The sequence below is a fragment of the Durio zibethinus genome, unplaced genomic scaffold (assembly GCF_047325235.1).
Source record: "Durio zibethinus cultivar Kanyao isolate XHJ-2024 unplaced genomic scaffold, ASM4732523v1 HiC_scaffold_82, whole genome shotgun sequence".
NCBI lineage: Eukaryota > Viridiplantae > Streptophyta > Magnoliopsida > Malvales > Malvaceae > Durio > Durio zibethinus.
Genome location: NW_028322705.1, coordinates 31059 through 59008, shown reverse-complemented (window position 1 = coordinate 59008; position 27950 = coordinate 31059). Strand labels below are relative to the sequence as shown.

The following is a 27950-nucleotide window of genomic DNA, read 5'->3' as shown; positions in this document are numbered from 1 at the left end:
ATCCTCGTCAAAATTAAGTTGCAGAAATTAAAAGAAAGAAACCATTCGTCCTACAACAAAAAGATTGTAACAAACAAAACAAGAAACTTACAAAATATACATACACAAGAGGCACAGAAATTGAATTTCTCCTTATCATGCAAGCCATTCGCTGAAAGCAAACAACTACTAAATAATATCCACACTTAAGAAGCCACAACTAAGGGGTTTTTCAAAAAGTAAAATTCCAAAAACTAAACTAATATAGATAAATGTGTCACAAGAAGAATCAAAACATGACATAACAAAACCTCAATGAGAAAAAAACGACAACTATGAATGGCCAAAGATGATAACTAACTCCAATAACAAAAGAGGCAAGGAATCTTCCTTTTAACATTCAACCTTCGTGCTTGGTGGAACTTAGTTTCAGAAAATAAACCTAAGAAATTAATCCATCAAGCAATAAATTTGAACCAACAAAAAATAACTAACTCCTAACATGCACAACACACAGCTATCCAAATTTGAATCTCTAATTCTTCCCATCTTGCAAAATTGCAAGCACACAATCCATTGAGCTCCATAGAGACTACCAAATAACAATCATACTTACGAAACCAAATCCAAAGATTTTTTCAAAAGCAAAATTACAAAACTCAACTCATGTACACAAAAAATGAAAGAATGAAACAAGAAGAATGTGATATAATAAAATCTTAATGAGAAAAGATATCTATAAAAATGCTTAGGAATATTATGTTTCCATTTCAAAGAGCCAAATAACAAGAGGAAGCTTCATTCAAAGTCACATACCATTCTAAAATCAGCAAGATGTGATATAATAAGTCCATACCACTTAAGTTAAATGCAATTGTCATGGAACCAATAATCTTAGTGGACCAAAACCGAACATAAAAACAAAATCTCAACAAGAAAAGACATCTATAGAGATGCTTCGGGATATTATTGTTTCCATTCAACGTGTTATATAACAATTACATACTAGTTGAGTTAAACACAATTGTCATGCCATAGGAAAATTTTAGTGTTTCCCCCAATATAACAATGCTATTTGAGAAATAAAAATAGAAGAACTTGGAGGCCATGCAACAACTACAAAAAAAGCAAGCCAAAACTGATCAAAACCAATGCAGCAAATAAACAAAATGAAGACAAGGACAGCTAGCAAATAAAGTAAAAGTAAGGCAATAAGAAATGAATAAAGCAACAGCTAACCACATTCATTACCAACTCATTTTACTGATCGAACAACCCCAAGCTCACAAATAAAGTATTATAACCTGAACCTTAACCTAAACTCAAAACCTCCAATATATCCTAAATAAATTAACCCCAATACAACCCTAAGATAATTATCCATTACTTTCTAAATAGAAGGACTTATATTGTTAAAGACTTAACCCTAACCTTAAGACAACATTAACTTACTTTCTCAATGAATAATCATAACATAACATAAGAAAAACTCAATGAGAACACACATCTAATGAAAGACGGAAAAAGACGCATATTTGGAGTTTTAGAGAATACAATATGAAAAAAGGTAAGCTTTCTTTTGAAGTGGCATATCATTCAACATATGGTATAGCAAAGCAGTAGCGTCGATAAGTTCCTTTGGAACCAAAAAGAAAAATTCATTAAAAAAATTACATTTGTTCCATGAATATCCCACTACTTTACAACCAATGCCATAAAAAAACATGATGAAAATATTGGTATTTGTACTCACCTAGATAACCTCTCTCCATTTTAGTATCATTAATGCAAAAATTAATAGATTTCTATGAGCAAAACATTAAATGATAATTGATCTTCCTAAAAAAGTAGTTTCTCAATGATAATTACAAAAATCCTATACCATCAAAAAAATCCAAGATACTAACATCTATTGATTGGCAAATGCTAAAAGAGATTTTAATCAAACAAGAATATTTACAATTAAGGCTTAGGGCAAATACTAAAGGCCATCGTCTGCTTTATTCTTCAAGGTAAGACATAATTAAGGTTTTTTTGATTAAGTTGCAACATCAAATCTCTATCTTATAATTGAAAATTAACTTCAGAGGCTCTTCTAGTGCACTGGTTTGGGACATGAATGGGCCAAGATTTAAAAAATTTAAGAGCTTATTTTTTTAATTTCCAGGAGGTGAGATTGGACTTGAATCATGAAAAGCAACTAATGAATACTTTAACATAACTTTTGCATTTTTTTTTATCCTTTCTCCAATTTTCTTCGACAGGTCAATAACTTTGGCCATGACACATAAGTACGAACATTTAAGATTCTTTTGAATCCATCTTATCAGTTGTAATCATCTACATCATTGGTTTATACCCACCGGCCAAATTTCACGGTTGGTGGGTAAATTAGGCCATAGGGTATGCTTCACCATGCAATTGAACTCTCAACAAGACTCATATATGAACCATTAATGAAAAAATTGTCAGTATGACAATAGCCGAAAGAAATCAACTCACCACCCACAGCAGAGTCCGTGGCTTTAGAGTGGTTATATTGTCAATAACCAGCTCAAATCCTTGAGGGGCATCAACTATCTCTACAATGGTCATTGCACCAAGCAAGAAAAAACGATTCAGCAGATGCATGTGTCAGCTCTGAAATAGCTAAATCAGTTGAAGGAGCCTACAAATGTGAATGGCCCAAGCATTATTACACAAGTATTAACAGATAAAGGCGGAAATAAATAAGAAAATGATAAAAAAAAAAAAGTTTTCCATACATAAGTCAGATGCATCAGCATAAGTAGACCATAGAATTCCATTAATAAAGGGAGATAGTCATAGTAACCATTTGCAGAATTCCTAGTGATGGTAACAAGCCACACACAAACACAAACTTTGGCTCTCCCAATTGACCATGGGGGTAGGTACCTAGTTTTGCTATCTTAATTCATTGCTAGGATAGTTCCTTGGAATTGGTTTAAATTGGAGATGCTCCTTCCTTAAATGGGAAGTGGGCTCCAACATAAATTAAAAATAAAGGATATTAAATTGCAATGATCACTTCATAAAAAGACAAGCCATTGTTCACCAAAAACATAGACCAATAAAACTAGTAGATCAGGAAATAAGTTTAGAGCCCAAGCATCCTGTATTTCATTAACTCTTGAATGAATACCGGATCATGAGGCCACCACCAATGAACATGAGAGAAACAGGTTGAAACCTGACAGTACTGAATAAAGCATCCAATACGCAACAGAATTTTGTGTTTTCATCCCAATTTATGAGAATGATAAATATGATGCAAACTACAAGAAGAGGGACAGCAGAAAAACACAGTCCAATACTAAACATCTGAGAATCATTCTTACCCCAATGCTTCTTAACACCCATAAACTCACAGCCATCAACAATCTATTCCACTTTTATTGAAGGCTAGAAATTCTTCAAAGATAATGCCTACATATCCTATTCCAAAAAGCAATGCCATAGAAATATGCATTATGAAATTAGATCAAATTAAGAAAGGCTTCTGTGCATAATACAAGAATATGCAAAATATTGGCCAAAGATGAAAAAATGATTAAAACCTACAAAGAACGGATTGCACAAGAAATTAAAGATAAACCTGGATGTTGGTAACCCATGATAGGTTAATTGCCACAGTCCCTGTTAAAGTTGCTGTGAAGACACCAATAGTTTTCAACAAATTAGTCTTTGGCTGGTAAGTAACTTCAAAATCTAACGAGCTAGCTTCATCAACTGAACATAAAGGATCACAAGGTCCAGAGGCTGAGGTCAGCTCCTGTTGATATGCAAAGGGTATTTCAGTGTGTGGCAGAACCCAAAAATGAAGAAACACAGACACTGCTGTTTTGCTATGATGGTTGGTTTTTATAGCAATTTGGAGAATGCTTTCTAAACAGCCTTTTGAGTAATCTTCCCTCATAAAGAGGATCATTACTCAACCTCAATCCTGCCAATGAAGGATGAGAAACCAAGAAGAGTCATTTGAGCCCCTCAGCCAAAATCTTTTATATTACACCAGACAGTGTCTCCTAATCAACCCTCATATATGTAACTAAATCAATCTGATTTCTGAGCTAAACATCTGCAGAAGGTAATTTCTAATAGCAATAGCTTGAAATTCTATCAAATTATTTGACCTCCTCATTAACCAAGATAAAATCTTCAAATGCATGAACTAGCAGTACAGGCAAATGGGTACCTTAAACTGGAGTACTTATAAGCAAGACAATAGATGACAAAAGACACAATGAAACCAAAAAACTCACACCCAAATCATAAATCAATGAACATGCAAATGAGTACTCGTAAAGATAAAATTTTTCATAATGGCATAGGGATGAAAAGAACAAAAACCTCAAGCTGCTTTTCATTGTTGGGTTGAACTTTTTGTTGCCGTGCAATGACTTTCGTTATGGGGTTTACCTAGACTCATAATTGTTGTTATATTATTACATTATAATATAAATCAAATTAAGAATTTTTTTTTATTGAAAGAAAAAAAGAACAATACTAATTTTTTTACTTGAGATACTATAACTAATTGAAGGTATGGATCCAATCTATAACTAAAGTTATAAAGGGGATACACTCATTTTTTTCGGTTTCTAAGTCTATTGCAAATCATTGAAAAGCTTGCAGATCCTAACAAAAATGTTCACCTGATGGCTCCAGCTGCTACTTTGTGAAAATAAGCAAGTGAATGCAACCAATCTTTAAATTTTAGCTTTCCAATATATGAACGAGGTGTCATTTTCCGCAAACAATAAGAATGGAAATCAAATTGATCTTCAGTAATATCAGCATAGTGCTTCTCCACAGCTATAAATTTCTCCAGGGCTCGTCCAAGATCACCATGTCGAAAGTAACTTTCATCAGAAGCAAGTTCATACCTTCAAAAGATGGATAACACTCAGTAGGTGTACCCAAATTATAATTAGAGACAACGACATGTGGAAGGTAATAAACAAAAACAGACCACATGCACTGCATGTCATGAAGGTTGGTGTGCTGGCCCCATCTTTCGTGAACAAAACAGCAGTTTTTCCTGCCAAAGCCACCTTCAAGAGTAGAAAAAGTTTGTGAACAGTACAATAATACCGAAAGAAATTTAGTGACAAATATTAACTATGACAAAAGATGAAGGGGGGAGCTTTAGAACCTGATCAGCCTGCAACATTCGCTTCACAGATTCACTGTTTATATAGCGATCTGCAAGATCCATACACCTAGCTTCATCTGTCAATGAAGCCACAGCTACCAAATCACCAGCATGTTTCAGTATCCGACTCTGTCACCAAAGAGAAGTAAATAATATACACATAGACCCAGCTTCAAGAAAATTCCAAGAACTTCTCCAAAAGATAGTAAAAAGGTTCATCAAGAAACAATAGCCATGTACCAAAAACCCCAAAACCTAAGAAAGGAGGTCATATGCCTGCCCAATGCCCATCAAGACTTAAGGTCCACAAAGAAAAACTAGTATGCATTTTAAATGAATGCTTATCAACTTTGCACAATTTAGTGCAAAATAATATATTCAATCAAGGGGAGTATCATAGAAAGTGATAAGTCTCTTACAAGTGAACGATAACTCCAGGGCGATATCTAGAAAGATTTTCAGGTAATGCTATGCCTTGTGAGATGCGAGACAAACCAGGCAAAAAGAATTCAAAATATAAGAAAAAAATAAAATAAAAGAATCCAGCCAACAAAAATATAAAACCCAGCAGATGAAGCCATTGCAAAAATTTGAAGATTGAAGACGAGAACAAACCTTGACAGAGTATATATCAATTACAGTTGGTGTGTGCTCTATGGCCTCATTAATTTTTGAAAAAGCAACGTCATATTGTCCTCTTCTGTCATAATGCTGCATCAATAAATTCAAAGTTACTCAAATACAAAGAAAGCACCAAATATTTATAGCAAGAAAAGAAGAAAAGGCCATGGCCCATGGGGTGAGGAAACCTGATGGTTTCCCACCTAAGCCAAAAAGAATAAAATCCATAAAAGTGTTGAAGGGGGCTCTTTCACTGTCCTGCACTCAATATGAAACACAAGCAAGAAATGACTCAGCATAATACCAAATGCGTGCTTGTGTATTAGCATACAAACAAAAACATAGAAACTTCACATGCAACCATATGGGACAACCATATGTACTTGTTTAATAGATAACAACACATAAATGACTGAGGACTTCACCAAACAATAAGCAGTAAAAGATATACATGCAATCAGACCATACCCAATATCTAAACATTTGGACACTGTTAAGACTTACTAGAATATCACATAAGGGCTGAAAGTCTATATTACCTCAAAAAGTAGTAAATCTAAACATTTATTTGCTTTTAAGACTTACTAAAATATTACGCAAGGGTTTAAAGCATATACTACCGATCAGGGTATCTGCCGTCGGTCCTAATTGAATGCTCCAACTCAAAAATAGGTTGTTCCAATATGTCTGCCTGTATAAGTGTCAACAAAGCAGGTAATCAATCCTAACGAAATCAAGCTCCAATCAGTTGCTAAGCAGTTTAGGAGAATCAATATTTAGAAACTTAATTCTATTTTTAGAATATGTAAGTAAGAAAACTTACCTTTCTAGGGTGACCGTACAAGGGAGAAAGGTCTGAAATAAAGATGGAACCCCTTGAGGCCACAGAAAAAATATATCATTATTTCACCCAACAAACTAAAAAACACCAGTCAAACTAATTAAAAAAAAAAAAAAAATCTCACTTGGATATAAAGGCTAGAAGAGGCTTAATGTAATCAATTGCCGCTTTACCAAATTTGTTTCCTTGCAGTAAATCAAGTGGTATCCTCTAAAAATTGAGAAAACAAAGTTCTAATATAAGTCCTAGAACATTCATCACATATCATAAAGGAAGTAGCATTTATTGGCAATAATGATGCACATTGTAAAAGCAATAATTACAATTCTCATGAATGAATACATAACAAATGTGGGTTATAGGAAGAAAACAATTTAAATACATCCTCACTGCATGAGTCAAATCCCAAAAGCTCTAGAGTTTGACACTTTATTTCAATCATGCCATAACTTGGCCCACCGTCAAAAGGTTTTTATATAGGAAAGTCAGTTTAACTAAAAGAATGAGATAAAGATAGCCACTAATAAAAGAATTAGCCACCATGTCAACTCTCTAGGGGTGAAGCATATTAAAGCGTAATTTTAACTACCTAGAGTTCTTACTATTGTCACATCAAGACACCAATGAAGTATTTCAGCATAATACCACAACTATCTATTTCTAGATTATCTAAGAATATCAAAACCCATCGAATGGACTGTGTCTATTGCAGAAGCACATCACTAGATTTTTGTCACATAATTTCTTATCAAGCCATCAAGAAAAACAAGATCGCTACAAGAGTATTTGAAGAGTATTTGTAAAAATAGCCACCCCTCCTCTCTCTAGAAAAGGGGAGAAAGCTTGATAGCTCTACAAAAAAGTAAGGTTTTCATTGGATTTGCATCATGTGATTCTATAAATAAGAGAGAGAAGAAATCCAGAGTAAATATAATGAACAGAACATCCCAAGGTACCATTTGGAGCTCATTAAAAAAAAATACCGAACAGAAAATCAAATTAATAAGACTAACAGCTAAGGCATAATAAAATAGCTTACACCAGCAACATCATTATATACAGTCTATACCGATAACACATTTTATCATCAGAAAAAAATAAAATAAAAAATCAAATTGGGCATTATTTGAAGTAAAAAAATTTTAATAAAATTAAGATGGTAGAAATCAAACCTTCAGAAGGTCTCCAAATTCCTCACACATTCCAATTTGTCCTCCACCAACTAATTCTCTACTTTGTTTGGATTGACCAATGGCCGAGAAAAATTCCTTCACCTCAAAGGAATTAATTTCCCTCTTATCAGATCAAGAACCCTAATTTCCCAACCTAATCTTGATGCCCAATCTCAAGGAAAGTTGAATCGACTCATTACTTGCTTGATGTCGATATTATCGACAATAATCTATATTCCAAGCCGAAAGGGAATCCAAAAACGAAAAACCTAAATTTGAGAGAAAGAAAATTGAAATGATAGAAGAATGGCTGAAGACAGTGGGTTTTAAATTTAAAATGCCAAAAAATCTAACCATCGAAACTTAACCAATTAAATTTTAAATTAAAAATTGACTTTTTTGTATTTAAAATAAACGTAGTGACTAAATGAAAAACATATTTGATGAAAATCAGCTCTGCTTCTTTTATATAAATGAAAAAAAAAATACACTTCAGAAGAAAAAAAAAGGAAAATAGAAAGAGTGGAGGAGCCCCATCAATTTTAAAAGAAATTTCATTTTTCTAAAGAAAACAAAGTTGAGGAAGAATGGAGGATGCAAATGTCAGCAAAAGCAATTCTAAATTAAAATCTAAATTACCCCCACACCAAACTTTAACCAAAAGCCCAGCCAAGCCAAAGCTTAAAAGTTGCAAGGATGACTAGTGAGAAGGAATAGTATCGTTTCTCAAAATTGGCCAGAAGGATAGTGAAAGACTAATAAATATCTGCAATTACAAAAAGACCCCTCACCAATTCACCAAAAAAAAAAAAAGAGCTGATCATTTTATTTGGTGGTTTAGAAATTTAGACTTTTCTCAAAATAAGGGGAGGACCCTCCCCTTCTCATTAGTCCTATTCCCAAAGACATGTGGTGGTGTTTATGATTCCATGGGTCAACCATCACTGCACCCCATGATAAGCTTCTAAAACATTGTTGATAACTATATTATCAAGGAGAAAATTAGCAAAATCATGAACGAAAAATTGAAATAATGAATCAATTGAGAAGAAAACCGAGTTAAATATATCAAATCTTTTTTGAAGACATTTTGTGTTCTTAGATTCTCTTTATATTATGACGTTTTTATTTTATTATATTTTTTTGTAAAAAAAATTTAAAAATAAGAGAAGTTATCTTATTTTTAAAAATTAATAAATTATTTATTAATAAAAAATCATTAAAGATTTGAATCTGATTATCATAAATCTAGATACGTTACATCTAAATCTTAAACTTTAATTATTTGCACCAATCTTTATTGACTTACTTGATTGTAGTTAGTAAAAGAAAAACTCAATAAAGTACTGAAAGAAAGAAAAGAAGGTTCAACGACATGTTGATAAAATTGTACATAGAAACTAGCAAGGAGAAACATGAAATTTTATTTCTTTTAAAAAACTTGTGGTGCAAGATCCTTTGGGATAATTATTAGTTCAAATAATATGCAATTTAATTAAATTTTAATTTAGTCAAATTTTTAAAATTATAAATTTAAAAATATTTTAAATGTTTAATTTTTTTTTTCATACAAATTAAATTAATAAATTAAAATTTAAAAAATTAATCACTTAGATTTTTTTTTTTTTGAGGTTTTTTTAAAGAATATTCCAAAGCTTAAAAATTGGGATTTCATGCTTTTCTATAATCGTTGGGTTTGAGGAGATAAAATTATAAATATACGGAAACACTTCTTTTGGTTTCTTATAAAATTATATACCATTAAAAATTATAATTATAATTATAATTATAATTATAATTATAATCAAATAACTTTTAATGTATTAAAAAAATTAACAAATCAAAATATAATATGACAATTCAAATTTGATTGGTTAAAAAAAATTTTAAAAATCTAATAATTAACAATTACTCAAACAAAAAAAATTAAGTGTTTAACAATTTAATCATCCAATTACATATAATACTTATTATTTAATATTTTTCATTATGTTTAATGCATAAAATAATAGATAAGACATAATAATTTTATATTATATTTGATTTATATCTAATTAATCGTCTTGGTATAAAATGATTCAATTTTTCGAAAATAAAAATAACTATTTTTTATTTATAATATTAAACTTATATGTTCTATTATAACTTTAAAAATTATATTAATAATTTAAATTATATAAATTTTAAAGAAAAATAATTTTATGTAGCATCTCAATAAGATTTGGTTAACCTTTTTCAACTAATAATAAAATTTTATAATCCAATCAAAATCCACTTTTTGTTGCTAATTATCAACCTTTCCTCCATAATAAAATTCAAACAGCAAACCATAAGAGACGAGACTTAGAACAACAAAACTGGGAATTTTTTATAGCCACTCTTGTCAGCTCCATAGCAAAATTTTCCACATTATGTGGTGCTTATAAATGGCAACTAATAAAAGGGGCGAAGTACAACATGCTCCAAAGGCAAAGATTAGCTCTAAAACAGTGTTCTTCCCATGCTGACCAGAAGATTTCATCAGCAGTACCCAAAAATTTTCTATAGCGCCTCAAATTTTGGGGCAAACCTATGGAGCCAGATATCTCTAAAGATCTCAACCAAATGGTAAGCAAATTAAAAGAATATATATATATATTATGTAGCATCTCAATAAGATTTGGTTAACCTTTTTCAACTAATAATAAAATTTTATAATCCAATCAAAATCCACTTTTTGTTGCTAATTATCAACCTTTCCTCCATAATAAAATTCAAACAGCAAACCATAAGAGACGAGACTTAGAACAACAAAACTGGGAATTTTTTATAGCCACTCTTGTCAGCTCCATAGCAAAATTTTCCACATTATGTGGTGTTTATAAATGGCAACTAATAAAAGGGGCGAAGTACAACATGCTCCAAAGGCAAAGATTAGCTCTAAAACAGTGTTCTTCCCATGCTGACCAGAAGATTTCATCAGCAGTACCCAAAAATTTTCTATAGCGCCTCAAATTTTGGGGCAAACCTATGGAGCCAGATATCTCTAAAGATCTCAACCAAATGGTAAGCAAATTAAAAGAATATATATATATATATATATTATGTAGCATCTCAATAAGATTTGGTTAACCTTTTTCAACTAATAATAAAATTTTATAATCCAATCAAAATCCACTTTTTGTTGCTAATTATCAACCTTTCCTCCATAATAAAATTCAAACAGCAAACCATAAGAGACGAGACTTAGAACAACAAAACTGGGAATTTTTTATAGCCACTCTTGTCAGCTCCATAGCAAAATTTTCCACATTATGTGGTGTTTATAAATGGCAACTAATAAAAGGGCGAAGTACAACATGCTCCAAAGGCAAAGATTAGCTCTAAAACAGTGTTCTTCCCATGCTGACCAGAAGATTTCATCAGCAGTACCCAAAAATTTTCTATAGCGCCTCAAATTTTGGGCCAAACCTATGGAGCCAGATATCTCTAAAGATCTCAACCAAATGGTAAGCAAATTAAAAGAATATATATATATATATATATTTCAACCCTAAAATCATAAATGTGGATAAATTATACACATTTGCAAAGGAATGCATTTCATGATTAGAAAAGCAGAGAAAATTTTGATCTCAAAGCAACAGAAGAAAGCATTGTCATGGCTTGTACAACTTCAAGATGCTCCTTTTTTCCGCCTGCTGCAAAGCACTCTTTCAAATTTTCTACATAATTTTACTTCAATTGTCTAATAAGCTATTAATAAAGAGGGTCTAATCAAAGAATAAACAATCATTTCTTGAATAATTTTGTCACATAGCTTGCAACTTCAATTAAATAAACATCAATAAGAAAGTGAGAAAATTATTATCATGAAAGTCCAGCTTTCTTTAAAATGCCAATAATAATCACAGCATCCAACTTTCAAATATTAAGCATCATAATAACAAAAACCAACAAGCAATCAGAACTCGTGAGATACATCTCAAAAAAATCACTGAATGATGTTGAAACCATAAATTTAAAAATCCTAATTTAATGTTTTATTTTTAGGCATCTAATCTATAATATTCAATTAACAGTATATCAAAATTTCAATACCATTAATATTCTTACTAAAATACTTTCTAAACAAACAACAGTAATTAATTTCATTAGTTGTTAATGGAGTCAAAGTCAAATTTCTAGTCAGCATCAATTTATGTGGAGAATTATACTTACTCAAAGTAGCATCTTGGTCAATAAGAACCTTTTCTAAGAGTTTATGGGCTGCAATACAGTCCTTGAGTTTCCACGCCAGTACTGGTCCAAGTGCCCCATTCCTGGACAAGCAAAAGAGAAAGAAACAATTAATCCCAAGAGTAAGTTGCAATGCATGGAATCGACATCAAACAGCAAAAATTTTAATGTACACTAAGAGCATTACATTGGCATGACTTTATTGCATGAATCTTCAATTAACTTAACAGCCTCAAGTTTCTTGGTGTGCTCCAAGGTATATAACATTTCTGCAACTGCCACTATATGCATCAAAGATTCTGCAGAACCAAAAAGTGAAAATTGCATGATTATACAACCTACCTCAAGGAACCTAAAATGCATCATGTTATGCAAAGGTCATAATACCTTCATGTTTACCAAGGAAAACTTTGTTCGCCTCACTAAGAGTTTTCTCCTGCAATTGACTGCAGAAAGAGAAAATAAAGGGATTTAATGCATCAGGGATCAAAATAATAATAGTAGCAGTAATACAACAAAATTCTAGTAGGGGGAATAGCTATCATAAAGCCATTTCAAAGAGAACCTGATGGATGGACGCTCAGCTTCTAAGACACTCCAAACAAGTTTTTCAGCATCAGTTAATGGAGCAGGCATTGAGCCCAATTTATGGAAAAATTTAATCTGCATTAGATTAAATTCAAATAAGCATTGTAAAGATTATATGATCTTTGTATCTAAGAACAGAAAAGAATGCAGTTGTGCATGGCAGTGCACAAATATGGTAAGGCAGATGTGACATACCAAGCAGCGATGTGAATCTGGATTCTCAGCATCCAGCCTTTGCAGTTGCTTTACAGCCTTCAGGAAAACAAAATAAAACCAAGACAAACGTACTAATATGAGCTCATGAAATGGTAAAAGTACTACTGCACAAAACCATTGTTCTACAACTCAAAGATATGTCGTGCACACTATCTAATTCACACATAAATTCATTGAGTGAGTAGAGTAATAAGAAAAAGATGTTTGGTTAAAAGGTATAGTTTCTTTACTTCAAGAACATATCCACAGGCAGCAAGTGAAAAAAGAGAGGAGAAAACAAGAGAAGGGGCTTCCTCACAAACCACTAGCTGACAATTAAATATTAGTTCTGGTTGCTTCAAGAACATATCCACAGGCAGCAAGTGAAAAAAGAGAGGAGAAAACAAGAGAAGGGGCTTCCTCGCAAACCACCAGCTGACAATTAATATCAGTTCTAGTTGACCAAACACAAAAAGAACAAGAAACACATCTCATGTTCAATTCTTGGAAAATATAATACCTGAAAGGCAGGCAAAAGCTTCTGCTTTCTCATATTTACTTCAAAAGAAAGTAAGTGCGTCTCCAAAGAATCAGGTGAGTTCTTCTGAAGCAACTTCAAGTACTTCGTTGCTTCGGACAAGGGATACTCTGTCTGAAAAAAAATACAGATTAAACAGTCTTAGCTTAATAGGCATTAGCGTAACACATTTTTACAGCACGAGGACTTTAATCGGGAATCTAAAGCACAGGGAAAAGATAATAATAGGTAACCTTCAATAATTTTTCTCCAAAACGATCAGGATCTACAGGTTTAAATTTGACTTGAGCATCATTTGAACACAAATTTTTTAAGCAGATCCAAATATTTGCATCTTCTTTTAATAGTTAATAATTTGTGGGAGAGCATTTGAACTGTAGGGCAAGAGGAGTTATTGCAACTAAGGTATGTGTAAAGCCACAAAAAAAAAATTGCTTTATAATATAACATAATTGGCTTATTAATAGCATTTATTTCTGTATGGTAAGGATAGACATGTATCCACAGTTGAAAATTCGTTAATGGTACATTTTTCCTATATATTATGTATGTGGTCCATCAGGTATATAAAACAAAGAGACGGGGCACAAGGATTGTCTTACATAGCATTCTGATACATAATACTAATTTAATCACATACATATCAATTAGATCAACAAATGAATCAACAACAGCCTCTTATTTGAACTCTAAAATTCTCTTTTGTATTCCTATACAAATGAAATTGAAAAACAGATTGATTAACATTATTTGAAAAAATCATAAAGTTCATAACGAACTTAAAATCATTGTGCATATCAAAATGACTAGTATTATTATTACTGATTATTAAAATTCACATTCAAAAAGAAGAGAGAAAATTTTGTTTTATGATAAAAAATTCATTCATGGATCTCAGTTAATTTTCAAGGGGAGAAAAAAGAAAACAAAGAATCCATTGAATTTCAACTAATTAGTTTCACCAATAAGATACAAGGATTTACCTCAATTTAGGAATTGCACAAAAAAGATTATTTACCTCAAAAAGGTCTATGTAAAATTATAGGAAAACATCAATGGCTACTATCTTATTTATCAAAGAAAAATAAAATACATTATAAAGAATTAATTTGGAGTTGGATATTCAAGAATAAAAAAATCGCTAATTTGAAAATTTTGAATTAGTCAATTTATTAGATATTTCATTTTGATATACTTTTAGTTTTCAATAATCCAGGTAAGAGTGAATTAAGGAAAAACTTATGAATCTATCAATTACAAAAAAAGGCCTTAGGATAGTCAATATGATAGCCATTTAGCTGAATGGAGTTTTGTATAGAATATCAATGATAATAATAATAATAATAATTCCATTGCTACCATAATAATAATAATAATAATAATAATAATAATAATAATTGCATTGCTACCATTATTATGATATTACATATTCCAATCCAATTGAATACTAGAAAAATAAAATGAATTCCTAATTTTATCTATTCATTTAGATAAAGAGAAAATAATCATAAAATATATATAGGGAGAGAGTTGATTTTTCTAGAACTTAACTTTTTCATAGATTCCATTGTTCAAAAAATGATTTGTTGAGAGATGTTTCACCAACTTTTTAGTTTTTTATTTTTTAGTAGAATATTTAGAATATGATTGAAGTGTGCACAAAAAAGAGGCTTGTATTTATTAAACATGCGTAGATATAGCATTTCTATTTACATTCTTTCCTTTTTTTTTATTCCATTATAGCACTCTAGTGGAGAAAACACACAATGTGCTCTATGAAAAATTCTATTTTTCTTTAATTTTAATCTATTCAGTGAAAAATTGAAACATGATAATTTTTTGCTAATTCCCTATGGACATCATATCTAGATAGATGAAATACATTATTAGATAACTATAGCTGTGTAATAACTTTTGTTCTAGGGTTTACATAGAATCATAATTGTTGTTATATTATTATATTATAATATAAATCAAATTAAGAAAAAAATTTTTATTGAAAAAAAGAACAATACTAATTTTTTACTTGAGATACTATAACTAATTGAAGGTATGGTTCCAATCTATAACTAAAAAGGGGATACTCTCATTTTTTTTGTTTCTAACCTTTGGTGACATGGCCAACCAGTAAGGCGAGGGACTGCAAATCCCTTATTCCCTGGTTCAAATCAGGTTGTTGCTTGATCAACAAAAAACTTGGAACCCTATATTCTGTTTTGCTCATATAACTCGAAAAATTTTCTCTAGCAAAAACAAATGTAAGAAAAGGACTCTTGATACTTTCTTGATTATAAACTTAGCGAGGTTTTGTCTTGAAAAATGTTGTAAATCCGTACATCCAAGATTCAAGGAAAAACTAGAATAGTGGAAGGGAATCAGAAATCTTCATATGATAGCCCCTCCCCTATTAATGGAGGGGCTGCTAGAAGAGTCTTGAATTAGACTGGATATCATAATGGGAGTGTCTAATTAACAAATGAATGGTTGTACAAGGGTAAGTAATGAACAACAGTTACCTTTAGGAAGTTTTTCATGCTTTGAAAGCAAGGTTCAGACAACACATCATTGCAACATATGATTAATGCAACATATATGCATGCAATAATCCCCCATTCCCCAAAAGACAAAAGGAAAAAGAGGGAGGCAAAGAAAATCTAACCCAAAGTGAAGCATCACATGCATGTGTTGATCAACAATAGGTGACAGACGCCAAAAGCACCCAGACAAGTAGACAACAGAGATTACATAGCATTTTGCACGTACAGGCCACAACCAAACAGAATAAGTCTATTGCAAATCATTGAAAAGCTTGCAGATCCTAACAAAAATGTTCACCTGATGGCACCAGCTGCTGCTTTGTGAAAATAAGCATGTGAATGCAACCAATCTAGAAATTTTAGCATTTCAACATATGCACGGAGTGTCATTTTCCACAAACAATAAGAATGGAAATCAAATTGATCTTCAGCAAAATCAGCATAGTGCTTCTCCACAGCTAAAAATTTCTTCAGGGCCCGGCCAAAATCACCTTGTCAAAAGTAACTTTCACCAAAAGCAAGTTCATACCTTCAAAAGATGGATAACACGCAGTAGGTGCACCCAAATTGTAATTAGAGACAACAACATGTCGAAGGTAATAAACAAAAACAGACCACATGCACTGCATGTCATGAAGGTTGTTGTGCTGGTCCCCATCTTTTGTGAACAAAATAGCAGTTTTTTCTGCCAAAGCCACCTTCAAGAGTGGAAAAAGTTTGTGAACAGTACAGTAATACTGAAAGAAATTTACAGTGACAAATATTAACTATGATAAAAGATGAAGGGGGGAGCTTTAGAACCTGATCAACCTGCAACATTCGCTTCACAGATTCACTGTTTATATAGCGGTCTGCGAGATCCATACACCTAGCTTCATCTGCCAATCAAGCTGCAGCTACCAAATCACCAGCATGTTTCAGTATCCGACTCTGTCACCAAAGAGTAGTAAATAATATACACATAGAACCAGCTTCAAGAAAATTCCAAGAACTTCTCCAAAAGATAGTAAAAAGGTTCATCAAGAAACAATAGCCATGTACCAAAAACCCTAAAACCTAAGAAGGAGGTCATATGCCTGCCCAATGCCCATCAAGACTTAAGGTCCACAAAGAAAAACTAGTATGCATTTTAAATGAATGTATATCAACTTTGCACAATTTAGTGCAAAACAATATATTCAATCAAGGTCAGTATCATAGAAAGTGATAAGTCTCTTACAAGTGAACGATAACTACAAGGAAATATCTAGAAAGATTTTCAGGTATTGGTATGCCTTGTGAGATGCGAGACAAACCAGGCAAAAAGATTTCAAAATATAAGATTAAAAAATAAAATAAAAGAATCCAGCTAACAAAAATATAAAACCCAGCAGATGAAGCCAATGCAAAAATTTGAAGATTGAAGACGAGAACAAACCTTGACAGAGCATAAATCAATTACAGTTGGTGTGTGCTCTATGGCCTCATTAATTTTTGAAAGAGCAACATCATATTGGCCTTTTCTATCATAATGCTGCATCAATAAATTCAAAGTTACTCAAATGCAAAGAAAGCACCAAACATTTATAGCAAGAAAAGAAGAAAAGGCCATGGCCCACGGGGTGAGGAAACCTGATGGTTACCCACCTGAACCAAAAAGAATAAAATCCATAAAAGTGTTGAAGGGGGCTCTTTCTCTGTCCTGCACTCAATATGAAACACAAGCAAGAAATGACGCATTATAATACAAAATGTGTGCTTGTGTATTAGCATACAAACAAAAACATATAGGAACTTTACATGCAACCATTATGTACTTGTTTAATAGATAACAACACATAAATGACTGAGGACTTCACCAAACAATAAGCAATAAAAGAAAAAAATGCACTCAGACCGCACCCAATATCTAAACATTTAGAAACTGTTAAGACTTACTAGAATATCACATAAGGGCTGGAAATCTATATTACCTCAAAGAGTAGTAAATCTAAACATTTATTTGCTTTTAAGACTTAATAAAATATTACACAAGGGTTTAAAGCATATACTAGCTATCAGGGTATCTGCCGGTGGTCCTAATTGAATGCTCCAACTCAAGAATAAGTTGTTCCAATATGTCTGCCTGTGTAAGTGTCAACAAAGCAGGCAATCGATCCTAATGAAATCAAGCTCCAACCAGTTGCTAAGCAGTTTAGAATAATCAATATTTAGAAACTTAATTCTATTTTTAGAATATGTAAGAAAACTTACCTTTCCAGGGTGATCGTACAAGGGAGAAAGGTCTGAGAATAAAGATGGAACCTCCTGAGACCACCAAGAAAATATATCATTATTTCACCCAACAAACTAAAAACACCAGTCAAACTAACACAAAAAAAAAAATCTCATTGGATGTATATACCTTTGTTAGAAGAGGCTTAATGTAATTAAATGCTGCTTCACGAAATTTGTCTCCTTGCAGAAAATCAAGAGGTATCCTCTAAAAATTGAGAAAACAAAGTTCTAATATAAGTCCATGTCAAATCTCTAAGGGTGAAGCGTATGAAAGCATAATTTTAACCACCTAGAGTTCTTACAATTGTCACATCAAGACATCAATTAAGTATTTCAGCATAATACCACAACTATCTATTTCTAGATTATTTAAGAATATCACAAGCCATTGAATGGATTGTGTCTGTTGTAGAAGCACATCACTCAATTTTTGTCACATAATTTCTTATCAAGCCATCAAGAAAAATAAGATCCCTACAAGAGTATTTGTAAAAATAGCCACCCCTCCTCTCTCTAGAAAAGGGGAGAAAGCTTGACAGCTCTGCAGAAAAGTAAGGTTTTCGTTGGATTTGCATCATGTGATTCCATAAATAAGAGAGAGAGAGAGAGAGAAGAAATCCAGAGTAAATATAATGAACAGAACATCCCAAGGTACCATTTGGAGCTCATAAAAAAAATAATAAAAAAAACAGATACAAAACAGAAAATGAAATTAATATGACTTAACAGTTAAGACATAATAAAACAGTTTAGACTAGCACATTCCACCACTAGGGAGTTTTTGCAATAAACAGAATGTATCGATAACATCCATCATAAATTCCTAATGAAAACAGAAGCACAACATAAATCCATCACCTTAACTGCACAGACAAAGTGTACTATTGTGAAAGTGATTTGTATAATGCATCCAATCGATCAACTTCATCAGAGGAATACTTGGTGAATACAGGCCAAAGCATTTCTGCAAGCCTTCATAATATCTGAAAAATATACATATACAAATATAAAAATTGTAAGTTGGTTGGCTCCCGGTTTATCAGACCTAATAGCAATAAATTGCGCTGATATGTAGGCATATACTGAGTGAAGAGACATAATTTAACAGTTCTGTAAAAGAATTTTCCTCATTTCCCAACCTGAGAAAGCACCCAAGAGACTGTTGACACATATAGTAGTATAGAATTACAGTTCTGCTCATAGTTGCTTTGCTACATTTTAATTATATTTATATATGAGGTTGTGCATAATGCTTCTTTTTACTAAAAGAGCTAAGCAAAGGGCTTGACAGGACAGAGAGATATAAAACAATCCCAAGAATGAAAAAAATAAAAATAACCTCATTTTATGTAAAGATACCATGATGTAAATGTAACATGCACAAGTATAAGCAAAAGCTTAAAGAAACAAAATTTAAAACTAAAAAACGATTGAATTTGTGACATAAGGGATACACACTGATTAGTTTCAAGCTTAAAGCACCAACGAAAATAGAACATAAAAAATAATGACTATTTCTACCATTCTTTTAACCCTTCATAAAGTTCTAACATAGGTAAAGGAATTTGGGTGTTACAACAAGAAGAATTGAAAAACCTATTAGCCCAAAAAAAATATATTTAAACACACAAACTATTCAGAATATTAATTATTCTTCATTTCCTACAATAATAATACACCACGGCATTGAGAAAAAGAAGTCAATTATAACTTCAAGAAGTGCTATATAAAAGGAAAGAGTTGACTAATATTCTTTGCTATGAAAGATTTATTAATGAGCTTAACTAGGTGTTTCAAAAGAGTACCAAATGCATAAGACTTACCTGTAATTGTCAGGGTTCATGGTAAGTAAAGCCTTGTAAATATTGGCACCTTCTTCTAGGCATCCAAGTTTCACCAGGAGAGAAACCTCTTGTTCTTTATAAGTCAATTTATTAACCTAGAATAATAGAATTGGTTAGAATTTTAATGTCCAAAATTCAAAACTTACAAAATTTTTAATGTTAAAAGTATTCAGGCATTATACATTTGACACTTACTATTTTTGGCTCTTTCTTATACAATTCCTCAAGTGCTCTCTCAAGAAACCCAGATTCCTCTAGCAAAGAGATCTGGAGAAAAATACCATACCCTCATAAACATCAGAAAAGCAGCAGGGGGCACCACTAGTCTAGATGTACAGCATCCATTATGCATAATGAATGTAGTTATGCATATTTCTATGCCAATATATTATTAAAGAAATAAATGCTACTGCAAGGGCTAAGGCTTGTAGGTACTTGTCCAATTGGTTAAGCTGTTTTCGAATCATGTTAATGGTGTTAAACCAAAAAAGAGTAGTCAAAAAGAAAGACTAATTTATTAAGATGTCAGAAACAAAAATTCCGAAATGGTTCCACAGAACATATAATTGGAGATTAGCAATTATTAAGATTCAGAGCTGCTAAGTACAAACACCACAGATATGATTACTTGTAGAAGGCCCAACAATTAGTGAACAAGCCATATTTCTCTCTAACATGAATACATCAAGAATTAAATATCTTATAGATGCCAAATACCACTACAGGCCTCCATCTCAGATTAAAGTAAACTTGGAGATGATTTAATTTAACTTATCAGCCATACACACAGAATCATGAAAAGCCATACTTCACAAGTAGAAAGAATGGGTGTAACATGTACATGAAAGTAGACGAGATTTTGGCAATAAAATAAGCAGAAGGAAAAAAGAAGTTAAGAAGAAATGGGTAGGTTTTCTAATTGCAGGTGAAAAAAATTAGAATTAATTCAAAAATGGGACCACATTTATAAAGAAGGTAAAGGCATTAAAAATCTTTAATTTTCGTATATTTAATTACTTTATTTGGTTTATGGATAATTTCACTAACTGTGTTGGCATCTGGTTAACAAGTGACACCAAATCAGTCACTCCCATTATACGTTGTATAAATTCTAAAATTTTGAATGTCTGTATAATGAAGTCAACTCATGTGAAATTACAGCCACATCCCACATACATATGCATGCAAAAAAAAAGAGTTGATGTACATAACCAATACCTAATATAAAAGCATTTCACCATGCTCACAACGTTCATTATCTGGTGGATAATCATCTTCTAATGTCCCTTCAAATGCTTCCAAAATTTCAACTGCTTTTGCACCACTAATATCAACCAAAAAAAGGAATACAGCATAAATACCTAAAGGATGAATGAAATTAATAAGACTTCATTCACTTAGAACTACTTGGCTATGACGGACAGAAAAGGAAAAACCCTCATAACTGTTGTGCCAACAACTTCAATTCATTCATATATAAAGCCAAATGAAAATATGGCATCATCATTGTCTCCATATAAAACATAGCAAAAACAACAGAACTCTGCAGTTAACTAGGCATTGTTTGTAAAAGGCTAATTGGCAACCAAATTTCATAAATGCAAGTGCAACCAGCTTAGAATAGTACGGTAACTATCTATCTACCCACCTTATCTGTACATATTAGTAACATCTTTAACACATTCTACACCCACCATATATTGTCATAAAAGAAGTTTGATATCTTATTGGATGTTTAGTTGAAGTCATACAAACAATATGACCACGTGTTAAAAATCAACAGTAATTTCATCCATATTAGCACCCATTTGATCATATAATTAGAAACATTAAGTCCTGATTAAGCATTTAATTTAAAGAAAGGCTTTCATTATATCAACAAATATTTCAACTTTCAATACCAAAAGGCCCTTCAATTTGGACCTTCAAGTATACATAACAATAACAACACTCTAAAACATGTTTCACAAAATAAAAGTCAACAGAAATTGGTGAAAGTTAACATAAGAATTGGAACAAATTTTTTTAAGAAAAAAATAAAGGACAAGTACTTTGAGTTTAAATGGTGGGCTACAGCAAAGCCAATCCAGTTCATGCAATGATTTGGTTTCAAATGCAAAAGTTGTTGTCTTGTATCAACAAATCCTGTCAAATCTCGCATTTGTGCCTGCAATGCAAAAGATAAAACATAAATGTAATAATTTCTGAAATAGCCTGAAACATGACAATGAGAAAATACAAAACCATGATCAAATCCAAAAAATTTCTCTCAAACTTCATATCTTAGTAAAGACAAATGCTCATCATCTTCATACTTTTTCCTTTAACTTTTCAAGGCATATAAACCATAAATAAAGGGGGGGGGGGGGGGGGCACAAATAAGTTAATGCCAACAAATGACTTAATCATCTGAAATCATGAGTTAAGAATCCATAATATGGCAAGCGCTAAAGCATCAAGGGAGAATAATAGAAATGAAAATCATCAATTTCAGTATCAAAGACGCCGACTTTTGTTACTATTCTGGAGCAGTAAGGCACATGTGCAGATGAAGTTAAGAGAAGAACCGAACCAGATCTGATCCAGAAAGTATAAACACTTTCTAATTGCAAAGGTCATTCATGTTAAAACCTTCAACCATTAAGGAACTAGTAGAATGAGAGAGAAAAAGGTTCTGTGGCAGTAGACCAGAAAGTATCAATTCAAGGTGGTTGATTCTTACAGGATAATGAGAATGAAAGGATCAAATCAGACTGGTTGCTTCTGATTATATTACTTGTCATTCTATAAACACTTTCAACCATTAAGGAACTAGTAGAATGAGAGAGAAAAAGGATCTGTGGCGGTAGACCAGAAACTATCAATTCAAGGTGGTTCCTTGTTACAGTATAATGAGAACAAAAGGATCAAATCAGACTGGTTGCTTCTGATTATATTACTTATGTTTTATTTTTGTGTATGCCTCAAAACAAAACCTTCAATTAAGATACTAAATCTGAACCATCTCTCATATTAATCTGCTGCCAGAATATCAGATGATGTCTGTTATATCCTTTTCCTTCCCCTAAAGCCATAAACTGTTTCTACCAAAACTATGATCTAAATTTTCAAAGTTATAAAACCAGCTGACTCATCTACTTTCTAAGTGTTTAAGAAGATATTTTTTTCATGGTCTCATACAGCCTCTCCCTTTTAGTTGAGTTATCTCTATATTCCATTCCTCTGTTTTAAGCCATATATCTTCGTCTCTTTTGTTACTATCTTAATATAATTATGCCTTTTCTATCCATCTACTAGTAGATTCCGTCAAGCAACTAAACAGCTTCAAATTTCATAAATTTTATTTTCACTTCACTACTAACTATGTAGCTGATCTTGGTGTTTTCATCCAGTCATATTAAGTTACCACAATGAACCTGACCTTACCAACTACCACGAAACTTACAGTTGCACAAAAGTTGGCACCAAACTATTTTAGTTGCAATATTGACTTGCCTATAAGTACCCTAATACTTAAGATTCTCAAATTCTACAATGGAATCTGAAAAATCTTTTAGGCAAACCACAAAGCTTACAAGAAATCTTATACAGAGAAACTCCTTTAAATGTTAGAAAAATACCATGACAAGTAAATGTTCTTACTTAACATTAAGCATACAACAGATAAACATCTTAGATTTAACACTGAGTCTAGATGTACAAATCATAGAGAAGGAAGGTAAATAAGGTATACCTGCAAGAGTGACAAGTCCCGTAGTATTTCAATGTTGTCTGGATCTATTCTCAAAGCGTTGCGATAGCATTTGATAGCCTCCCTGTATTCTCTATCTAACCGATAGAGACCATAAACGTGCCAGCAAACATGACTTTTTACATCATTCTACATTAAGACACAAACATGAAAACAATGTTGGAAAAAGTGACACTGCTTTGACATTATAGCAACCAAAAGAAAATAAATAAGATAACCTTTACACCTAGCCGAACAAGCTCATAAGCTTCAGTTTTCCAATCCATGCAATTTAAGGTTAACCCCTTCATTGACAATGTTTCTGACAATAATGAATAAAAGCCCATATGACAACATACAAACACAACAAACAAACAGTTACCAGACAGCATAAAATATTACTTGGAAACTGCATATTTAAAAGGATGGATATATTAAACAAAACGCTACTACACTCTACCAATACCGCACACTAATGAATATTCACAAAACCCAACCAAGATGAAGAAGGTATTCAAATATTGCAGATTTCAAACTGTATAGGTTAATATTCCCGAAATTAATGCAATATATTCAGTTGATAGAGAATATCTCCACATTGATACTGCTAGAATGTTCCACTTATCTCTAGAACCATCATAAATCATGGACTAGTCACGATACAGCTAGTGCTTTCAAAAATGCAAATGACATCAATCATAAGACATGAGAAAGGAACATACAGTCTACAGAAACAATCACGTCAACTTAGAGGCATTCTTGTAAGGATTATCGAAACCAATAATCTTGATAACAACATAAACTATCTAGTGACAGCCCCTTTTTCCTCTAAAGTGTAAAGTTCTTTTTGTTTCAGAGTTCTTGCATCTTTATACAGGTACATTTACAAGAACCATGCAAACATAAACACTAAACAATAAGTGCCTCTCAGCCAAAAACAAATAAATAAATAAGTGCTTAAAATTAAACGACCTCCATGGTCAGGAAACTTTTTCAGTATTGCATCTGCAGCCTTCAGTCCTTTCTTGTACTGTTTAGTTTCATATGATTTCTGCAATGATAAAATATACAAGAGCTTTAGCAATAGCACATGGACCTCCAAAGCAATAAAAATTCAGTTATGAGAATTAGCTAGAGTATAATAACAGATAAAAATTAATTACATAAAAATCAGGCAAAAAAACTGTGTCAAGAGTCCATTACTATAGAAGTTAAAATAGAGTAAGAATTCACCAGTCAAAACTCTAGTTTTCACTATAAATTAGGAGAAATAAGAGGGAAGGGGGGAAAACTCTCAATAGCGTGTGGAAAACATCCAAATGTTGCTATTCTATATCTAATACAAACAAGTTCTTAAAATATATAAATATTCAAGTTTAACCTGCAAAGCCTACAATTACGTTAAAAATTGTCCCAGTCAATCTATCAAATTCTTAAATAGATTGTTTCACAAAGTTTGTTATTGTCTTGAATGCTTATGTGCATCAAAGCCAAAATGCCACAATTGTTTCCCATTAGGAACCAACAAAATTCCTATTTTAAAAAGTTGGCAACATGCAAAAGAAATTACAAAAGTAGGAAGAGTCACCAAACCCTTTTATTTTCATTTCTCTAATTTTCTCCGTGATGATACAAATGAATTATCACCAAAAGGAAAGCACAACGAGCATCCTTACTTTAAAAAAAAAAGGTCAAAGCAAAATTCAATTTTTTAAAGTTGCTTTTCAACAAGATCGAATTCATTGACCTAAATTAAGCAAAGCAATAAACTTAATTAAGCTTCAATCACTAAACAGAACAAAGAAAATGAACTTAATTTATACGAAAAATTGCCCAAATGCAAAAACCTAATTGACAAACAAGCTTATCTAGACCAAATTTCCATTTATAATTGATATCCACCGATTTTCTCAGCAAGCAAACAGACCAGTATCCAGCTAGGGTTTTGCAAGCAAAGAACAAAAAGAAAAAAGAAGTGCGATCGAATAAACAAAAAATAAGAAAGCAAAATACAAGTATAAATACCAACTAGAAATACGTAGATACGAACTGAAAAATGAGAGAGAAAAGAGAATCGAAGCCTTACGACAATGACTTTGAAGAGGTTAGCTTCCTTCTGAGGCAACGAAGCTCCCATTGTTGAAGAAAATTAGAAAATTTTAGAAGAAAAACAAGAATCGTGAGAGAAAAAAAAAAATGAGAAGATTGGACTTGATGAAGTGAGAGTTAGGGGCTTGCAAGAGAGAGAATAGAGTGGTGGCATTATCTGCTGCTTCAACCCTACGGTCAACAAGAAGCTTGAACAAAAGTAAAATTAAAAAGGAATAAATAAATAACTTTTTGATTAATATATATGAGCTGTTGGTTCATTTGTCTGACGGAAAATTTACTAAATGGGTGATCTCACAAATTTTTATTAATTGATATAATAATCAGATATTTAAGATATAAAATTAATAAAAATATAAATTATTTTTATCACTTTAATGTTTAATAAGTGTTAATTTAAAATTTAAATGATTATTATATGTTACATTACATTTAATCAAAATATAAGTACATTTAAATATTGAGATGTAATTTTAACTTTTTATTAATTTTACTTATAAATATTTTTATTAATTATTTTATTATTAAATCAAATAATAAATATTTTTATGAAGTACTTAATTTTATAATTCTCTCCTTGTCTTTTCGTAAGTCCAATCATTTTCTAATCATCTATGCTAATATCATATATCAATTAAATATGCCATGTTGGCTTGTCTTTGAATCCGATATGCTAAAAGATAACCTCAATCACTAATAAAATATATTTGATGTTTTGATATCATGCAAGCAAGCTATTTCAGAGTACAAACTAATCGAAAATAATTGGAAAAAACTTTCACTTCAAATAATAGCTAAATAAAAATAAAGTGAATACCAAAATTTGTCGTTTTAAATAATCATATTATCTTTACATTACATGTTAAATCAAAAATCACAAAAATATTTAATTCTTATGATGATTCCAGAGGAAGAAATAGAACTTGTTTTTCTTCGGTTTGAAACTAGCAGGGAAGCCTGCTTTATAAATTGTGTTACGAATTTTATGAATAACAATAGATAGGATATATGTTAATTTTAAGTATCCAAATTTTTTTATTTATTAAAATATTTGAATTCAATAAATACTCAAATAATTTTTAATTTTATTATGTAAATCTAACTCACATAATATGTATATAAAAAAACCCATTATTGTTCAAACTCATTAAATATTCGTTTATTAAGTTAAATTTTAAATTCAAATTTAAAATTGATTTTAAAAAATATTATTAAAAGAAATTAAATTAATAAATGAAAGTAATCCATATAAAATAAATAAAAGCTAAAATTATAAATTAGAATACTTAATGAATTAATTTAAGTATTACCTTCATAATAAATCATTTTTAAATAAATCTATAATATTAAATATTATTATTTATAATCAAGTTCGGATAATTAGTACCTTTAAAACACTATCCAAACTTTATGAAAACCTACAATGAATTATAATATTTTACTATTGGAATACCATCCAAACCATACTACCCAAACCTACTTTTAGGATGCCCTAATCTTACCATCCAAATCCATACTACCTAAATCGGCTTAGACGATGCCCTAATCCAACTTGTTGTTATCCTTAATAATTTGATAACAAGATCAAAGTAAGAGATGAGCAAGTATGTTCATTATAAAGATGATTTTTTCTACTATCATATATGATGAAAGAAGAAATTTTCATCGTCAAGTAAGGTAGAGCCGCCAAATATTTCAACTTTAGTTTGAAAAATTCTGATTTACAACATGGTGAAGAGCAGATGGAGTACTCAAGAACAATACCGATCACAACAATTTTATGGCAAAGAAATAGCAAAATATAAACACTGAAGGGAAAAAAGAACGAGAGGTAGCCTGAAGAAACAATCTCTTAATAGCCATACACACAGAATCATGAAAACCATACTTCACAAGTAGAAAGAATGGGTGTAACATGTACATGAAAGTAGACGAGATTTTGGCAATAAAATAAACAGAAGGAAAAAAGAAGTTAAGAAGAAATGGGTAGGTTTTCTAATTTATATTTTTTTCTTGTTTTTCTCTTTTTTTCACAAATTTCTTTTTATTTCTTGTTTCCATTTTTTTTTTGCACTTCCTTGTTTTGTTTTTATTTTTATTTTGTATTAACTTTTTTCCTTTGTTAAGTTTTCTTATTGCTTCTTAT

The 27950-nt window shown here is 31.5% G+C and overlaps 1 protein-coding gene and 1 pseudogene across 20 annotated transcripts; both read right to left on the bottom strand.

Moving 5' to 3' along the window:
- Positions 1 to 252: 252 nt before the first annotated feature.
- On the bottom strand, positions 253 to 9699 carry LOC111301142 (N-terminal acetyltransferase A complex auxiliary subunit NAA15-like). Of its 19 annotated transcripts, XM_089757607.1 has the most exons (13): positions 7790 to 8949; positions 6742 to 6827; positions 6600 to 6651; positions 6397 to 6467; positions 5980 to 6034; positions 5771 to 5866; positions 5156 to 5284; positions 4973 to 5054; positions 4656 to 4886; positions 4351 to 4419; positions 3596 to 3648; positions 3339 to 3435; positions 253 to 2647 (listed from the first exon to the last, which is right to left on the bottom strand). In XM_089757607.1, exons 8-10 carry the CDS (start codon positions 4984 to 4986, stop codon positions 4416 to 4418), a joined length of 249 nt encoding a protein of 82 aa, XP_089613733.1. In that variant the 5' UTR covers positions 4987 to 5054; positions 5156 to 5284; positions 5771 to 5866; positions 5980 to 6034; positions 6397 to 6467; positions 6600 to 6651; positions 6742 to 6827; positions 7790 to 8949; the 3' UTR covers positions 253 to 2647; positions 3339 to 3435; positions 3596 to 3648; positions 4351 to 4415. The 19 variants fall into 19 exon arrangements, 18 of the variants coding, with proteins under 18 accessions (XP_089613733.1, XP_089613734.1, XP_089613726.1 ...); XR_016335782.1 differs by lacking the exon at positions 3339 to 3435 and having other exon boundaries at positions 3596 to 3772; positions 6600 to 6631; positions 7790 to 8968; XM_089757608.1 differs by lacking the exon at positions 3339 to 3435 and having other exon boundaries at positions 3596 to 3772; positions 6362 to 6467; positions 7790 to 9699.
- A 1800-nt stretch (positions 9700 to 11499) lies between these two features.
- LOC111301138 (N-terminal acetyltransferase A complex auxiliary subunit NAA15-like) lies at positions 11500 to 26010 on the bottom strand (annotated as a pseudogene). The gene is made up of 24 exons (XR_016335781.1): positions 25782 to 26010; positions 24668 to 24746; positions 23935 to 24017; positions 23699 to 23845; positions 22017 to 22132; positions 21184 to 21289; positions 20161 to 20232; positions 19945 to 20060; positions 18980 to 19104; positions 18249 to 18326; positions 18098 to 18151; positions 17896 to 17969; positions 17492 to 17546; positions 17283 to 17378; positions 16667 to 16795; positions 16481 to 16563; positions 16164 to 16394; positions 13562 to 13676; positions 13311 to 13442; positions 12791 to 12847; positions 12573 to 12670; positions 12395 to 12453; positions 12195 to 12306; positions 11500 to 12090 (listed from the first exon to the last, which is right to left on the bottom strand). The product of XR_016335781.1 is annotated as an N-terminal acetyltransferase A complex auxiliary subunit NAA15-like (transcript).
- Between the last annotated feature and the right edge of the window lie 1940 nt (positions 26011 to 27950).